An 18,041-nucleotide genomic window follows, 5' to 3' on the forward strand; every position below is an offset into this window, starting at 1 on the left:
AACCCCAGAGGATTTGCCACCCAGGATAACCCAAAAAAGTCAGTGTCATCGAAGACTGTCTAACTTATTTCCATTGGGGTCCTTAATCTTGTCTCCCAGGATGCAACCCACACCAGTCGACTAACACCCAGGTGAACAGGGAAAAAATGCCTGGAACTAGTGCTCATATTGGTGAATTTAAAGCCAGCAAAGGTTGGTTTGAGAGATTTAAGAATCGTAGTGACATACACAGTGTGATAAGGCATGCTCTGGAAGAAAATACCAAACAGGACCTACAGTACTCAGGAGGAAAAGGCACTCCCAGGACACAGTGTCTCATCAGTCATTGCTGCATCTTCAATAAAGGTAAGTGTCATTTATTCTTCATTTAGTAGACTAGTACATGCACAATATATACTGTGCATGTACTACTCTACTATTGTGCATGTATCCTTCTCTTTGTGTGTAGGAAAATGTATATTTCACGTGGTAAAAATTTTTTTTCATACTTTTGGGTGTCTTGCACGGATTAATTTGATTTCCATTATTTCTTATGGGGAAAATTCATTCGCATACCGATTATTTCGCATACCAATGAGCCCTCTTGCACGGATTAAAATCAGTATGCGGGGGTCCACTGTATATATGTATATACAGTCTCTAACCAGAGACCAAACAAAACGTTACTCGTCAATCCTAACCAGCCTGATAAGGTCAAAAAATTGTAATATGAGAACAGATTATCCAACTTACGAGATGATATAAAAAAGACCTGGAAAACCCTATCAGATATTCTAGGAACAAAAAAGATATCATGAAATAGCGAAATAAAATTAGCAAAATCAGATGAACCCCAACTCCCACCAACAGAAACAGCAAACAGACTCAATGATTTCTTCTCCACTATAGGACAAAACCTTGCCAATAAAATCCCAAGCTCAGACACCCTACCAAATGACTACCTCACTGGCAACTACCCGAACACACTGTTCCTAGCTCCGACTAACCCATACGAAGTCTCCCTTATTATCAATGCACTAAAAAACAAGGCAGGAGATTTAAATACCTTACCACCCTTTATATACAAAAAAGTGTCACAAGTGCTATCACCAATCATTGCAACACTCTTTAACAAATCCATTGAATCCTCCACCTTCCCTACAGTTCTCAAAATAGCAAGGGTCACCCTGATCCATAAAGGAGGAGACCAAACAGAGTTGAATAACTATAGGCCAATATCCAACTTACACCCTCTCTCAAAAATCTTCGAAAAATTAATTCATAAACGAATCTACTCCTACCTCATCTCCCAAAACATACTCAACCCCTGCCAATTTGGATTCAGGCCTAATAAAAATACTAATGATGCTATTATACACATGCTAGAACATATATACACTGCAATAGAGAAAAAAGAAGTCCCACTGGGGATCTTCATTGACTTACGTAAAGCTTTTGATACAGTTGACCATGACTTGCTCCACATAAAATTGTCACACTATGGTATAAGAGGGCACTCCCTCAACTACCTCAAGTCATAGCTCAGCAACAGAAGCCAATATGTGCACGCAAATGGGGCAAACTCTTCCGCACAACCAATTACAGTTGGTGTCCCACAGGGAAGTGTCCTTGGCCCTCTTCTTTCTCCTATACATAAATGACCTACCAAATGCTTCGCAATTACTCAAACCCACACTATTTGCAGATGACATTACATACGTCTTCTCTCACCTGAGCCCAGTCACACTAGCCAATACTGTTAATACCGAATTACAGAAAATATCTACCTGGATGAGGACTAACAAACTTACACTAAACATTGACAAAACCTACTTCATTCAGTTTGGTAACAGAGCTACAGATGTCCCTCTTAACATAATAATAAATGGATCACCTATCACAAAGCTAACCGAGGGAAAATTCTTAGGAATCCACCTTGATAATAGACTCAAATTTCATACACATATACAACAAATTTCTAAGAAAATTTCCAAGACCGTAGGCATATTATCGAAGATACGGTACCATGTTCCACAGTCAGCCCTCCTGGCCCTATATCACACTCTTATTTACCCCTATCTCACCTATGGAATTTGTGCATGGGGCTCAACAACAATTAACCATCTCAGACCACTAATTACCCAACAAAAGGCTGCAGTCAGAATGATAACAAATTCCCACTACAGGCACCACACTCCACCAATATTCAATACACTAAACCTACTCACCATATAAAACATCCATACTTATTACTGCACCTATTACATACATAGAACACTTAACTCTGATATTAACCCTCCCCTCAAACATCTCCTTGCCAACCTCAACAGAACACATGACCATAACACAAGGCACAGATCACTCTTTGATGTTTCTCGTGTCCATCTCACGCTATGCAAAAACTCAATGCACATAAAAGGCCCTAAAATCTGGAATTCATTACCTGTAAATATAAAAGGAACACTACCTGTTTATAAATTCAAGTCTCTTCTCAAAGATCACTTACTCACTCAAAACCAAATAAATACTGAATAACTGAACCTTATAAATTGTATATCTTAAATGTTTCTCACAATTATATCACATAAATGTTAAACCTAAGACCCAATCTAACTTTGTTATTATTTAAATACACTACCTAATGGAATACTCCATTCTACTGAATGTACAGCAATGCATGCAACCATATGACCTGTCTTTGTAATACTCATTTGTGCTTTATTGTTATTTGTTTATAATGTTTTATCACTGATTACATCATTGCTTAGTTAATCTTAAGTTAATTTTAAGCCAGCCCGTAATGCTATGCATACAAGTGGCTTTGGCATGTTGCTCTTACCTGTATTTTTTTGTACCTCTAAGTATGTTCAAAATATTAAATAAATAAATAAATAAATAAATAAATAAGTGGTCATTAACATCATGTAGAAATAACTATTTTTTATTAAATTCATTGAGATAATGAATGAGGTAATAATTTATGTATCTATGGTTTACCTTATTTTTCACTGATTTATCTGCTGACATGTTCACTTCCAGATATCTTGATACATCCACTTCTTTCATATTCCCTCCTTTCAGTCTGATGTTCAATCTACATAAATAATGAGTAGTATTACTGAATGTTATCTGATTATCATTAATTTTCATTGGTTCTTAAAGGTTTGATATGTTTATAATGATGGTAGGATTGCTGGTGTCCATTTTTCTGTCTCATAAACATGCAAGGTTTCAGGTACGTCTTGCTACTTCTATTTACACTTAGGTCACACTACGCATACATGGTTTTTTTTTTTTTTTTTCCAACAAGTCGGCCGTCTCCCACCGAGGCAGGGTGACCCAAAAAAGAAAGAAAATCCCCAAAAAGAAAATACTTTCATCATCATTCAACACTTTCACCACACTCGCACATTATCACTGTTTTTGCAGAGGTGCTCAGAATATAAGTTTAGAAGCATACAGATATAAAGATACACAACATATCCCTCCAAACTGCCAAAATCACATACATGTACAAGCATATATATACTCACCCCTTTGGGTTTTCTTCTATTTTCTTACTAGTTCTTGTTCTTGTTTATTTCCTCTTACTTACATGGAGAAGTGGAACAGAATTCTTCCTCCATAAGCCATGCGTGTTGTAAGAGGTAACTAAAATGCCAGGAGCAATGGGCTAGTAACCCCTTCTCCTGTATATATTACTAAATGTAAAAGGAGAAACTTTCGTTTTTCCTTTTGGGCCACCCCACCTTGGTGGGATATGGCCGGTGTGTTGAAAGAAAGAAAGAAAGAATGTTTATAATGTACAGTATATTAGGTCCAGATCAGATTTGGAAAGAATGGAGAAGGTGGTAAAGAAGGTTGTGTGTGTAAGGGGCTTAGACAGACAGCAGGCATGTGTGTGTGAGTATGTTAACATGTCAGAGAGGAGTGAGTTGAGGCAAATGATTTTTGGGACCTGTTGAGCTCTTGGAGTGTGAAGGGATTCAGGGAAAGTGGTTAGTCAGACTTGAGTCCTGGAGGTGGGAAGTACAATACGTACCTGCAGTCTAAAGGAGGGGTTTGGGATATTTGTTGTTTGGAGGGACATCTGAGCTGTTGTATCTGCACACCTCTGGCAGGACAGTGATAATGTGAATAATGGTGAAAGTCTTTCTTTTTTGGGTCACTACCTAGGTAGGAGATGACCAGTTTTTTAAAAAGAAAGTGTGATTCGAATTTTGATAGTGGGAATTGTCATGCCTGCATTTTTTTTTTTTTTTTTTTTTTTCAACAAGTCGGCCGTCTCCCACCGAGGCAGGGTGACCCAAAAAAGAAAGAAAATCCCCAAAAAGAAAATACTTTCATCATCATTCAACACTTTCACCACACTCGCACATTATCACTGTTTTTGCAGAGGTGCTCAGAATACAACAGTCTAGAAGCATAAACATATAAAGATACACAACATATCCCTCCAAACTGCCAAACTGCCTGCATATATTCACGAAATCGTAATGACAATTTCAAGCAAACCACACCATGGGCGGGGACTGAACTTGTGGTGAGCGAGTCATGAAACTCCTGGAGTTTTAAAATTCGCTCACCATGAGTTCAATCCCCACCCTTGGTATGGTTTATATCTGTGCACTCTTGAAAATACAGCTACGGAGTGAGTGAATGTACGTATTTCAATCTTTAGGACATTGAATTAGTAAGAAACAGGCTGTGTTATAGCAAAAGTCTTTAGCTGTGTTCATTTTTAAGTGGATTGCCATGTACAGTACCTGTACCATTTCTCTTACTTCCAGAGCTTCAAAGAAATTTTGTCTGGAAATTACGACCATCTTCCAGAAGCAGCGTTCTACATGGTTGGTGACATCAAAGAAGCAGCCCAGAAGGCACAACAACTTGCACATTAACCAAATATTACAATGTTTTTGGCAAAATGGACTGCATAGTTTATAATGCAGAATTTCTGAATACCATGGATGAAACCAATATTCTGTAGTATATACTGCAAAGTACTGTAAGCAAATGAATTGCAGCAATAGCTGGTATCAAATATTCAGGCTAAGCATGGGAAAAAAACATAGTTTCAAGATCTTGCATGTATGATGGGACCTAAGAGACCAGACACTAATGATGCTGCTGATCATAGTTTAATAAGAGGCTAATGAGTGATCCCTGCAAACACACTTGAGTACACTTGGGTGAGTGCAGCCAAAAGTTCCTCTTAATTATCATCCAACAGTCTGATAGTCTTCACACTGTTGGACAGACTTGCTTAGAGGATCTTTCAGACTATTTTTGTAAATTATCCTCGAGCAAAGTAAATTTTTGCAATGACCAGTAATTAAAATTTTCTGAAAATTTAATTTTTGCCATTATTTTCCTGTTGTGTATACAATATTAATTTTGTTATTTTTTTGAAAGAGTGCTGCAATTCATCACAATAATTTAAATACTTCTGGATGTCTGTAGAAATTTGGACCTTACATGTTAAATTTTTCAAAGAATATACTACTGTATATTGTTTTTAATGAGTGTTTTATTTGTGCTTTGTGAAGAAAGTGTATTTGTAAGGACCTATATATTACTGTAATGCTGGGAGCAAGGGGCTAGTAACCCTTTCTCCTGTATCAGTTACTGAATGTAAAAAAAGGAGAAAAGCTTTTGTTTCTTCTTTTTCGGGTCGCCATGCCTTGGTGAGAGATGGTCAGTGGATTAAAAAAAAAAATACTATGTCACTGTCTTTCTCTGGCACTGTCAAATTTTGTAAGCCTGTACTTAGAATTCTATGAGGCAAATCTTACATTCTCTGTTTCTTAAATTGTTGTACTCAATTTTAAGGTCTGATCTGAGACCAGATTTTGGGGTCAGCAGAAAAGTCCCAGTTATTGGAAGATTGAAAATCAGGAGAGACTTCTACCTCTGTGTGTCCTGGGCAAAGAATGGTAGGTCTCCCATTTAAATCTGTGGTGGGTTAGGATTTCTCAGTTCACCCTGTGCCCTTAGTATAAATCAAAGTGGAAAATTAATACCAAAAATAACAGGTTATGCTTAATGTAAGTAATGGGGATATGTTTTGAGGTAAGCCAGAATCATACAAACCCAAGTTTCACAGTAGAACTTTACAGATAGTGGACCCCCGCTTTACGATCAGCTCCCAGTGCAATTATGTAAGTGTATTTATGTAAGTGCATTTGTATGTGTATGTTTGGGGGTCTGAAATGGACTAATCTACTTCACAATATTCCTTATGGGAACAAATTCGTTCAGTACTAGCACCTGAACATACTTCTGGAATGAAATATGGTAAACCGGGGGTCCACTGTAATCACAATTTAAAATTAATTATTACACATAAGTGGTAACCTGGCTTAATTAGCGAGGTGTATAGGGAGTATTTTCTGGCCCAGGGAAAAACCTTAGTGCTCGTATTACCAATTTAAAAAGTAGGATAGACCAGAACTGTGGTAGACATCAAGTTGCCAAGTAGTCCATTGTGGCATTCACTAGTGGTCCTGGTCTTCTTTTTGATTATAATAATAATAATAGTGATCCTGGTGAGGTTCTTGTCTTCACTGAAGGCCTTCACCCATGATCTATTATTTTTTCTTAGTTTCTGACTTTACTGAAGAAAATGATTTGAAGCAGTACCACTTAAGTGTTTCAATAGCTAGTCGGTGTATTCAGATACAATAATTTGTGGTACTCGATCATCATTTTCTTTCCTTGAGCTGCCTTAACTGACATTTGATTTTCAGGGAATTATTATTGTTACAATCATAACTAAGCGCTAAACCCACAAGGGTAATTTTTCAGGGAAGCGGTCACCTTTTTGGTCGTTGGTGGGGGGGGAGAGAGAGAGAGAGAGAGAGAGAGGGGGGAGAGAGAGAGAGGGGGGGAGAGAGAGAGAGGGGGGGGGGGAGAGAGAGGGGGGGGGAGAGAGAGAGAGAGGGGAGGGAGAGAGAGTGGGGGGAGAGAGAGAGAGAGAGTGGGGGGAGAGAGAGAGAGAGAGGGGGGGGGAGAGAGAGAAGGGGGGGGGAGAGAGAGAGAGAGAGAGAGGGGGGGGGAGAGAGAGAGAGAGAGGGGGGGGAGAGAGAGAGAGAGAGGGGGGGGAGAGAGAGGGGGGGGAGAGAGAGAGAGAGAGGGGGGGAGAGAGAGGGAGGGAGAGAGAGAGAGGGGGGGAGAGAGAGAGAGAGGGGGGGGAGAGAGAGAGAGAGGGGGGGGGAGAGAGAGAGAGAGAGGGGGGGAGAGAGAGAGGGAGGGGGAGAGAGAGAGAGAGGGGGGGGATTGATGATGATGAAGGGGCATTGCTGGTGACCACAGTAATCCTTTTCTGAAACTCATTCTTCAGTTCGCTAGTGGTATTAAATGGGTCATAATCTGTTTTTTTTTTTTTTAATAGTACTCTTGCAAGTTTGCTTTAACGATTTTCAGATTCCCTGGTCTGGTTTATACTGGTCTGTGACTTGATATTATGGGGTCAGTATAAATTTTAAGATCGATCTCTGAAGGAGTATTCTCATAGGTCTGTAAGTCATGTACTGTGTATGACACTGTTCCTCTCACTCAGCAAAATGGTCTGATAGGTGAGATGCAAAGAAAAATTGGAATGACTTTCCAAATGGCAGTTTAAAAATATAAGTACACGGGAGTTCCAACGGATGCTTATCTCCTCTGGTGTACAGTGAACTCTGGATGCCTGTGCTGAATAAAAAAAATGAAGGTTTGGTCATATGGCTTCAGGTGGGGTGGTTCTTGCTTACTGATGTCACCCATTTTAACTACCTGCTTCACACCATTTAATGATTTGACATTTAAATGGCATACCCCTATACAAAATAGTACATAATACTGTAGACAACTGTAAGTCTCACCATCATATCTCACATTCTCAATACAAATACAAAATTTATTTCTTTGCAAAGGTTACAATGTGTGTAATTACATTTTATAATTTCTTGGTACAAAGAAAGCCACTATCATGCTGGGGCATTTCAGGCAGACCAATCCTAATACATGTACTTAGACTACTTAAGCCTATTCTGTGATTTTAATTTAGTTTTTTATTTGCAATAGTTGCATGCCATTACCACTAAGGCATGTCAAGGTGGAATTAGTGGAGCACATTACCTTCTGGAGTGTCCTTCCATCCCTTGGCATGACCATTGCTTTGGTGTGGGGTAGACCAAGCATCGCTGCTTGGTGTAAACAAACTAGTCGACAGTCGCTGGACACGTACCACATGATAATCTCTGTGGTTGTCCCCTCTCTATTTTCATTCATATCATAACCTTACTTTGCTTCTGGATATTAATAATGGCACCCAAATGGAATTAAAGTAATGCTGAAGGTGCCAAGAAGACAGGCATGAAACTCTTACCATTTCTAAGTAAACTGTGGATGAAACTGTGGTTACAGTAAAAGAGGGAGGTGGTGGTGTTTATGGCTAGTGTAACACACACACTGCAATTAGAAATTCTTGTGCCTTAAATAGTTATTTACCTATACTAGCTGCATACAGTGGAACCTCAAATATCGAACTTTCTTCAGTCCAGAAGGCTGTTCGAGTGCCTTTACCGAATTAATTTATTCCCATCAGGAATAATGTAAATTAGATTAGTCCATTTCAGACCCTCAAAAATACTTATAAAAGCACTTGCAAAAATACACTTACATAATTGGTTGTGTTGGGAGCAGTTCGATTTTTGAGGTTCCACTGTATTTGCTTTTTTTTATTACAAGCGTACCTTGCTAAAATATAAGATAATGCTTTTGTAAATTTTTTTTTTTTACTTAATTCATGTCTGTATAAAAAAACTCATGATTGTAACTAGATATAAACTTGTAAATACATTGTTCATTACCATTGTAACTTGTTTAGCTATCAGAACTTTATGACCCAGTCCTTGGACCAATTATGTGCCTCTGTAATGCTGAGGTACAGTCCCTGGACCCATTATGTGTCTGTAATCTTCTGTAATCTTTGCCCACTGCCCACACCAAGGGTATAGGGTGCATAATAAAAGATATTAAACTAACTAGCTGCATTTATATAATTATTGAATATCTTGGTGACTAATTGAGTATGAAAATGTTGTTAAAAGAGAAAATTGTGTAAGATTTATGATATAGTGAGGATGAGGGCCACAGTTGGTCATTTTGGCCAGTATGGGCCACATCAACATATATACACACTTCTGTGGCAACAAGAAGTAAAGAATGGGAGGTGCTATGTGTACACAATGTGCTATATATGTACCCTGTGCTATATATGTTCAATGTGCTATATTACACAATATATATGTACAGTGTGCTTTATATGTACATAATGTGCTTTATAAGTATACACAATGTGCTATATTACAAACCCATCAGTACCCCAGTAATCATTGTACCTATTTGTACTATTGCTTGAATAACTTTCTTTAACAGTTTCACAGATGCTACAGCAGCTGCTGGTTCCCCTTGAGGGAGGTCCCTTGATGGCGAGGTGGCTCTTGATCCAAGGAACTGGACCTGTTCGCCCCTCATATTAAACCCAATCTTGTGTAGAATGGCTAGGAATGTATCCAGGAAAACTCTTATTTGACTTGCATAAGAATAATAATAGTCATTATCAAATTCAAATTCAACAGACACTGGGTTATCCTATGTCATTTACATTGTGTATGATAGCTGTACTTACGTGTACCTGTGCCTAAATATACGTACTTAAAGACACTAGTATGCACTGCATTTTGAGAAAACTAATCAAAACAAATTTTAGCAGACACACGCATCACATCCATGAATAGTAACCACAGGTGTGCAGCTGTTACCACACACTCTGGGAGAGCAGTCACACACATCACATCTTTAATTACACATCCCAGTGGACATGTGATTTTCTTATAAAGGGGGGCAGTCACATACATCACATCCCCTCTCGTCTCTCTTGATGTTAGTCAGGAGTGCATGTTATTGGCTGACAAGCACAGCCAGAGATGTCACATCCTGTGTTATCTTCTACAGTGTTACACTCTGGAGAGAAAGTAACATAGGGACGTGGACAGTCGCATCCTCCTGTACTTATTACAAAGCACTCTGGGGGACACATGACATGTGCATGGGGACATTCGCATGTCACAGCCAAAGTTATCTCTTGTAACGTTACAATCTAGAAGACTCGTAACTGGCTTGCAGTGACAGTCACATGCTTGACAACTTGTTACTTCTGTTGTAACACTGCAGTCTTGAGGACACACAACAAGCTCGCAGGGACAGTTACATGTGTCACAACCTCTCTCATCCTTGGTAACGTCACACACTGGGGCACATGTTACAGCTTCAGAGTAGTGACAGTAACAGATATCACATCCTTGGCTATCCTCAGTAATATTACACTCTGGTCCTGTAGAAGAGATAATGGTGTTTACCTGGAGTTTACCTGGAGAGAGTTCTGGGGGTCAATGCCCCTGCAGCCCAGTCTGTGACCAGACCTCATGGTGGATCAGGGCCTGATCAACCAGGCTGTTACTGCTGGCTGCACGCAATCCAACGTACGAACCACAGCCCAGCTGGTCAGGCAATTATAGTACTGTAATAGTTTTTAAGACAGGTGACAACCTTACTGCATCAAGAACTAAAAATTCAAGAGAATCATATGCTAAACATTGTATTAACATAAGTAATAATAGAGACAGCATAAACTAGAAAAAGAAACCTAGTAAACTCTCATTATTACATGGGGTCAGCACTGTATGACCCTTATGACCCCCGAAACCCTCTCCAGGTATACTGCAGGTATGGGTTTAGAGCTTAGTTTTAGACTGTTGTAATAATTACATGGTGAAGGGGCATCCCTAATGGTGAAGACACCATCACTGTGACCACCTCTGATAACAACACAGCATCACAGTAGATGATTTTGATGGTATCTCATTTACTCCCTATTACACACACACACCTTCACAGGTGAGCACCCCTCAAAGGGGGTTCCTTGATACTGGTAACCCCTCAAGGAAGGTTCCTTGATGTTGGTGAGGGGCTCTTGATCTAGGGAACTGGATCTGTACTCCGGTTCCCTGAATTGAGCCTGAATACCTCCCATCCCCCCCACGTGCGCTGTATAATCCTATGGGTTTAGCGCTCCCCTATGCTTATAATAATTGGATGGTGCCGTGGAAGAAATACACCTAGTTACCACTGGGGTCCCTAATTTCCCTCTGTATTGGTGCGTAGCTAATTACTGACTTTGAGTTGTGTCAGAGTGATTTGTCAACTAGGTAGAAGCTGAGTATAGTAACGTTGTTGCTCTTGTGTCATGGTGTAGCACCAATGTTACCATTGTTAGTCACACTCCTAACAAGTTTACAAACCTGTGGTCATATAAGACTTGCCATAACATGATAATGGTATACAATACCGACACGTTGACAAATATGACACGTGCAATAATTAGGTAATTTTATTTCGAAATGTCCCGCCTACCCAGTAGGCTTCTTCAGTCGAGTACAGAGGAGTCAGTAGAAGCAGTAGAGATGTAAAGACTATATATTCAGTCCATCACCCCTTGAAGATGTGGTTTTGAGGTGGTCAGTCCCTCAACATTGTTCCAGACTGGAGCGATACTTTTTCCAGGCTGAGGGACTGACCACCTCAAACTACGTCTTCAAGGGTGATGGACTGAATATATCGTCTTTACATCTCTATTATTCCTGCTGCCTCCTCTGTACTAGACTGAAAAAGCCTACTGTGTAGGCGAAATGTTTCGGAATAAAGATATATGTGTCTTATCAATAATCTTGTTCAACTGGAGCCCTGAACACCATAAGTTCACTTACATCTCACTCTGGCTCATATTTTCTTTACTGTTGTATATTTCTAATAAACACCAGCTCAAATAGAGAAACTACATGAATATTGTATATTTCGGTTTCCCGCTGAAGCCCCTCTTCAGCAGGTTGAAGATGAGGACTATTAAATTATATTAGCATACTTTTTTTTTGTCAAATTCATATACGTAGGAATGAACACAATGATGCCTGACTGTTCACTCAATAAAATTTTATCTCCTCACTGAGTAAATTCTCCATGTTAGAGATTTGCGCTGGGACGGATCTACTATGCAACTAATGAATTTTAAGCTTTGGGGCTCCTAATTTAGGGTCCCTAATCCCAGAGGCCCCCCGGAAGTGACTTGAGTCCAATTTACTTAAAAATTTTGGGTCTACTGTTTGAGAAGGGGTTGCGAAGGGCCCCCCCCTTACAGTTCAAACTTCAGGGCCCCAAAAATGTAGGTCCTCCACTGCATCATTTGCGTCAGGTAAGGAGATTAATGCTGGTTGTCCTCTAACTCCTAAAGTCAGTTCCGGATCAGCCGGGCTGTGGCTCGTATGTTGGTTTGCGTGCAGCCAGCAGCAACAGCCTGGTTGATCAGGCTCTGATCCACCAGGAGGCCTGGTCTCAGACCGGGCCGCGGGGGCGTTGACCCCCGGAACTCTCTCCAGGTAAACTCCAGGTATCCCCCCTTAGTCTCATCTCCACTCATCTATAATCCCTCCCCATCGTCTCCGGTCCTATCCTCCCCGCCCACTAGGTAATTTACACTATATATGATAATTGTACTTATGTGTACATTTTGCTCAGGCAATAGTGCTTCACACTCGTGAAATCATAATAACGCGACTCCAAACCAATCATGGAACGAACATCAAAATGGTATACAATACCGACAGGTTGTTAGGTAAGACACATATGCAACAGTTAGACAACTTTATTCCGAAACGTTTCGCCTACACAGTAGGCTTCTTCAGTCGAATACAGGAAAGTAGGCAGGAACAGTAGAGATGTGAAGACGATGTAATCAGTCCATCACCCTTAAAGTCGTAGAATTTGAGGTTGTCAGTCCCTCGGCCTGGAGAAGTTCAGTTCCATAGTCAGGAACTATCTGAAGATCAAGCGACAGTGCGGAGACTTAAATACTGTCGGAAGGAGAGGTGCAGGGTTGTAGTAGTAGTAGTAGTGAGAGGCCACTGAGAGGTCATGTCCCTCTCAGATCCAACACTTCTCACTTGAAAAGCTTGTCCAAGGTGTTTTCTGTACCAAGATGTCACGTGTTGCAGTGTCTGACAAGATGAACATCAAAATGGTATACAATACCGACAGGTTGTTAGGTAAGACACATATGCAACAGTTAGACAACTTTATTCCGAAACGTTTCGCCTACACAGTAGGCTTCTTCAGTCGAATACAGAAAGTAGGCAGGAACAGTAGAGATGTGAAGACGATGTAATCAGTCCATCACCCTTAAAGTCGTAGAATTTGAGGTTGTCAGTCCCTCGGCCTGGAGAAGTTCAGTTCCATAGTCAGGAACTATCTGAAGATCAAGCGACAGTGCGGAGACTTAAATACTGTCGGAAGGAGAGGTGCAGGGTTGTAGTAGTAGTAGTAGTGAGAGGCCACTGAGAGGTCATGTCCCTCTCAGATCCAACACTTCTCACTTGAAAAGCTTGTCCAAATTCTACGACTTTAAGGGTGATGGACTGATTACATCGTCTTCACATCTCTACTGTTCCTGCCTACTTTCTGTATTCGACTGAAGAAGCCTACTGTGTAGGCGAAACGTTTCGGAATAAAGTTGTCTAACTGTTGCATATGTGTCTTACCTAACAACCTGTCGGTATTGTATACCATTTTGATGTTCATCTTGTCAGACATTGCAACACGTGACATCTTGGTACAGAAAACACCTTGGACAAGCTTTTCAAGTGAGAAGTGTTGGATCTGAGAGGGACATGACCTCTCAGTGGCCTCTCACTACTACTACTACTACAACCCTGCACCTCTCCTTCCGACAGTATTTAAGTCTCCGCACTGTCGCTTGATCTTCAAATAGTTCCTGACTATGGAACTGAACTTCTCCAGGCCGAGGGACTGACAACCTCAAATTCTACGACTTTAAGGGTGATGGACTGATTACATCGTCTTCACATCTCTACTGTTCCTGCCTACTTTCTGTATTCGACTGAAGAAGCCTACTGTGTAGGCGAAACGTTTCGGAATAAAGTTGTCTAACTGTTGCATATGTGTCTTACCTAACAACCTGTCGGTATTGTATACCATTTTGATGTTCATCTTGTCAGACACTGCAACACGTGACATCTTGGTACAGAAAACACCTTGGACAAGCTTTTCAAGTGAGAAGTGTTGGATCTGAGAGGGACATGACCTCTCAGTGGCCTCTCACTACTACTACTACTACTACAACCCTGCACCTCTCCTTCCGACAGTATTTAAGTCTCCGCACTGTCGCTTGATCTTCAGATAGTTCCTGACTATGGAACTGAACTGCTCCAGGCTGAGGGACTGACAACCTCAAATTCTACGACTTCAAGGGTGATGGACTGATTACATCGTCTTCACATCTCTACTGTTCCTGCCTACTTTCTGTATTCGACTGAAGAAGCCTACTGTGTAGGCGAAACATTTCGGAATAAAGTTGTCTAACTGTTGCATATGTGTCTTACCTAACAACCTGTCGGTATTGTATACCATTTTGATGTTCATCCTGTCAGACACTGCAACACATGGCATCTTGGTACAGAAAACACCTTGGACAAGCTTTTCAAGTGAGAAGTGTTGGATCTAAGAGGGACATGACCTCTCAGTGGCTACATTCTCACTACTACTACTACTACTACTCTGCACCTCTCCTTCCGACAGTATTTAAGTCTCCGCACTGTCGCTTGATCTTCAGATAGTTCCTGACTATGGAACTGAACTTCTCCAGGCCGAGGGACTGACAACCTCAAATTCTACGACTTTAAGGGTGATGGACTGATTACATCGTCTTCACATCTCTACTGTTCCTGCCTACTTTCTGTATTCGACTGAAGAAGCCTACTGTGTAGGCAAAACGTTTCGGAATAAAGTTGTCTAACTGTTGCATATGTGTCTTACCTAACAATCATGGAACGGTTGGAATTGAACTCATGGCAAGTTTTAGGACTCGCCATGGGTTCAAATCCAACTTGTTCCGTGGCTTGCTTCACACTCTTAGAAGGTAGTTAAGACCTGCACCTATTATGCATACAGTCATAGATATCACATCCTGGAGCGTCGTTTAAAAGTGAACATTGAGGTGGACAGTTCAGAGGAGGCCGACATATTTCACAATTACAAACTTCACAACCATCTTCGCCTCTCTGTACTTCACATCCCACTGGGCAGTCAATGATAGGTTCACAGTCAATACACTCACACACATCACAGTTGTTTTGATCGGTTTGTATTTTGCATCCAGAAGGGCAGTATATTAAGGGGGTACATAGACTGCAGTCACATACTGTACAGTCATCATTGTCCTTTGTGAGTGAACAGTGTGAGGGGCACTTGGGTACAAGTGGGCAAGCTGAACACTGGCAAGTGTCGCATCCGTCAGAATTTTTGACGACATTGCATAGCTCTGGACAGTCAGAAATAGGTTCGCATTTTGAACACTTGCAGTATAAGCAGCCGTACTGGCCTTTTAGAAGAGAACACCCTATTGGGCAATCGTCGATTGGTTTGCATGGTGGGCAAGGGCACGTGTCGCAACCATACCAGTCTTCCTTCAAGGGGCATTCAGGTGGACAGTTTGTGAGTGGTATACACTGAGGACAGTCACACACATCACACCCGTCACTGTCAAGTCTTACCTGACAACCAGTGGGACAGTCTTCCACAGGTACACACTGTCTACATATACAAACATCACAACCATTAATGTCCTCTTGTGTGTAACACGGTGGAGAACACTGACTGACTTCTTTACAAGGTGGACACTCGCATAAGTCGCAGCCATTTCCATCTTTGTGTATGGTGCAAAATGTTGGACATGTTTCTATAACTGGGCAACAGTTACAGAAATCGCAGCCATCAGTACCCTTCATCAAGTGGCAGGGAAATTCACAATCCACCTTCGGGCATTGATAAGAACAATCACAGACATCACACTTGTCAGGAAAAGACTTGATGTAACATGGAGGCTGACAATTTAGTTCTGGACAAGGGGAAGAACATTCACATGCATTACATCCATCAAAGCCAAGCCTGTACTGACACGGCGGCTGACACTCTATCTTAGGACACTGAAGAGGGCATTCACATGTAATGCAGCCGTCTGCATCGCTGACAACCTCACAGGAAATTGGACAATAAGATATTGTCGAGCATTTTCCTTGAAGGCTGCAGTTGCACTCGTTGCATCCACTTGTTGCTAGCTCTACTCTGCAACCCTGGGGACACTGGATGTCTGACACACAAGCTGTGGACAAAATAAAAATATCTATTAAAGTGTGCAACAACTGGCTTATATTAGCTAAAATTAATTAGCAAAATATGTTGTATAAAGGACTCAAATATTGCACTGATATCTTTGTAAGTACAGTACATGTGTATTAGTGCCACAGTGGGTCTTCACTAGTATTAGCACCACTGGGTCTTCACCAGTACTATCACCAGTGGGTCTTCACCAGTACTATCACCAGTGGGTCTTCACCAGTACTATCACCAGAGGGTCTTCACCAGTACTATCACCAGTGGGTCTTCACCAGTACTATCACCAGTGGGTCTTCACCAGTAATATCACCAGTGGGTCTTCACCAGTACTATCACCAGTGGGTCTTCGCCAGTACTATCACCAGAGGGTCTTCACCAGTACTATCACCAGTGGGTCTTCACCAGTACTATCACCAGTGGGTCTTCACCAGTACTATCACCAGTGGGTCTTCACCAGTACTATCACCAGAGGGTCTTCACCAGTACTATCACCAGAGGGTCTTCACCAGTACTATCACCAGAGGGTCTTCACCAGTACTATCACCAGAGGGTCTTCACCAGTACTATCACCAGAGGGTCTTCACCAGTACTATCACCAGTGGGTCTTCACCAGTACTATCACCAGAGGGTCTTCACCAGTACTATCACCAGTGGGTCTTCACCACTAAACACATCGACATTAGCCCTTCAAACCCAGACACTATAAAAGTCAACTACTTATAACAAAAACCTTTAACAGTCCTCAAAAATAATGGAGCTTAACTACGTACGTGTACTGAAATCATAATGGTCCATGGCCCAGGGTCCAGCCATGGTCATGACTGCCTGCAACACTAACAAGATCCCAACCATCATAATGACTGGTAGAGCTCTTCTTCAAGACCTGCCCAGGCTCGGTTCACACCTTCCCTACCAGAGTTGGGTGAACAGTGCAGCTGCCTCTTCTAAATCATCTTCACTGATGGAGATTTAATGTTATGTCTGGTATTGCAAGCTTGTAGCTGTTAGTGTCACCTTGCAACACTGAGCTTTGTTGAACATTTATTGCACGTCCAGTACAATACTACGTGACTATCCCTGTCTTATATTAACAAAAAACCTACTGAAGTGGTCTCATAAGAAATGTATTTCATCATCTGTTTGAAAAACGATGTAAAGAACTAACCAAGGCACACTTGTTTGCTAAATTCTGGATACTAGTTGATATATGTAGGTTATAACACACAAAGTGTTTTTGTCTGACTTTTTTTTAGGTAATTTACACTATGCTAATTGTACTTATGGGCACCTGTGCCTAAATAAACTTAAAGATCACTGACACAAGAAAAAAATACCTGGAGCATGTTGGCTCTGGACTTTCCTAAAATCTACATGTACTCCTGGCAAGGTTAAACTTTTAATTTAAGTTTAATATATTTATTAGGCACCCCATACCCATCCTGTGGTCAACCTGACTCTAATTTCCTCGTGGCTCTGTTGGTAGCCGCCTCAGCTACCAACACTCAGGGACCGAGGTTCGATTCCCGGCACGAATGATTGGTTATCCTATGCAATTTACTCCAGATAATTGTACTTATGTGTACCTGTAAGTTTATTTAGGCACAAGTACACATAAGTACAATTATCATACATAGTATAAATTACTTAGGATAACTCGAAGACAAAGTAATTTATTTCCACTAAGGTCCCTGGTTCTAGATAATTTACACACGTTACTAGGTATAATAAATGTACTCAGGTACACAAGTACCTAAATAAACCTACTTCCATTA

The 18,041-nt window shown here is 41.0% G+C and overlaps 2 protein-coding genes across 4 annotated transcripts in view; one reads left to right on the forward strand and one right to left on the reverse strand.

The window, feature by feature from the left end:
• Nucleotides 1–5,336, forward strand: part of LOC128687069 (uncharacterized) — a 31,246-nt gene extending 25,910 nt beyond the window's left edge. For all 3 annotated transcript variants that reach the window (XM_070082694.1, XM_070082697.1, XM_070082695.1), the window contains exon 11: nt 4,770–5,336. In XM_070082694.1, the coding sequence (XP_069938795.1) occupies nt 4,770–4,880 (111 nt within the window). In that variant the 3' untranslated portion in view covers nt 4,881–5,336. The remainder of the gene's footprint in view (nt 1–4,769) is intronic.
• Nucleotides 5,337–14,428: 9,092 nt separating this feature from the next.
• Nucleotides 14,429–17,228, reverse strand: LOC128687070 (cysteine-rich motor neuron 1 protein-like). The gene is made up of 2 exons (XM_070082698.1): nt 17,040–17,228; nt 14,429–16,255 (listed from the first exon to the last, which is right to left on the reverse strand). Exons 1-2 carry the CDS (start codon nt 17,122–17,124, stop codon nt 15,018–15,020), a joined length of 1,323 nt encoding a protein of 440 aa, XP_069938799.1. The 5' UTR covers nt 17,125–17,228; the 3' UTR covers nt 14,429–15,017.
• Between the last annotated feature and the right edge of the window lie 813 nt (nt 17,229–18,041).

Source organism: Cherax quadricarinatus, chromosome 7 (genome assembly GCF_038502225.1).
Source record: "Cherax quadricarinatus isolate ZL_2023a chromosome 7, ASM3850222v1, whole genome shotgun sequence".
NCBI classification, from domain to species: domain Eukaryota; kingdom Metazoa; phylum Arthropoda; class Malacostraca; order Decapoda; family Parastacidae; genus Cherax; species Cherax quadricarinatus.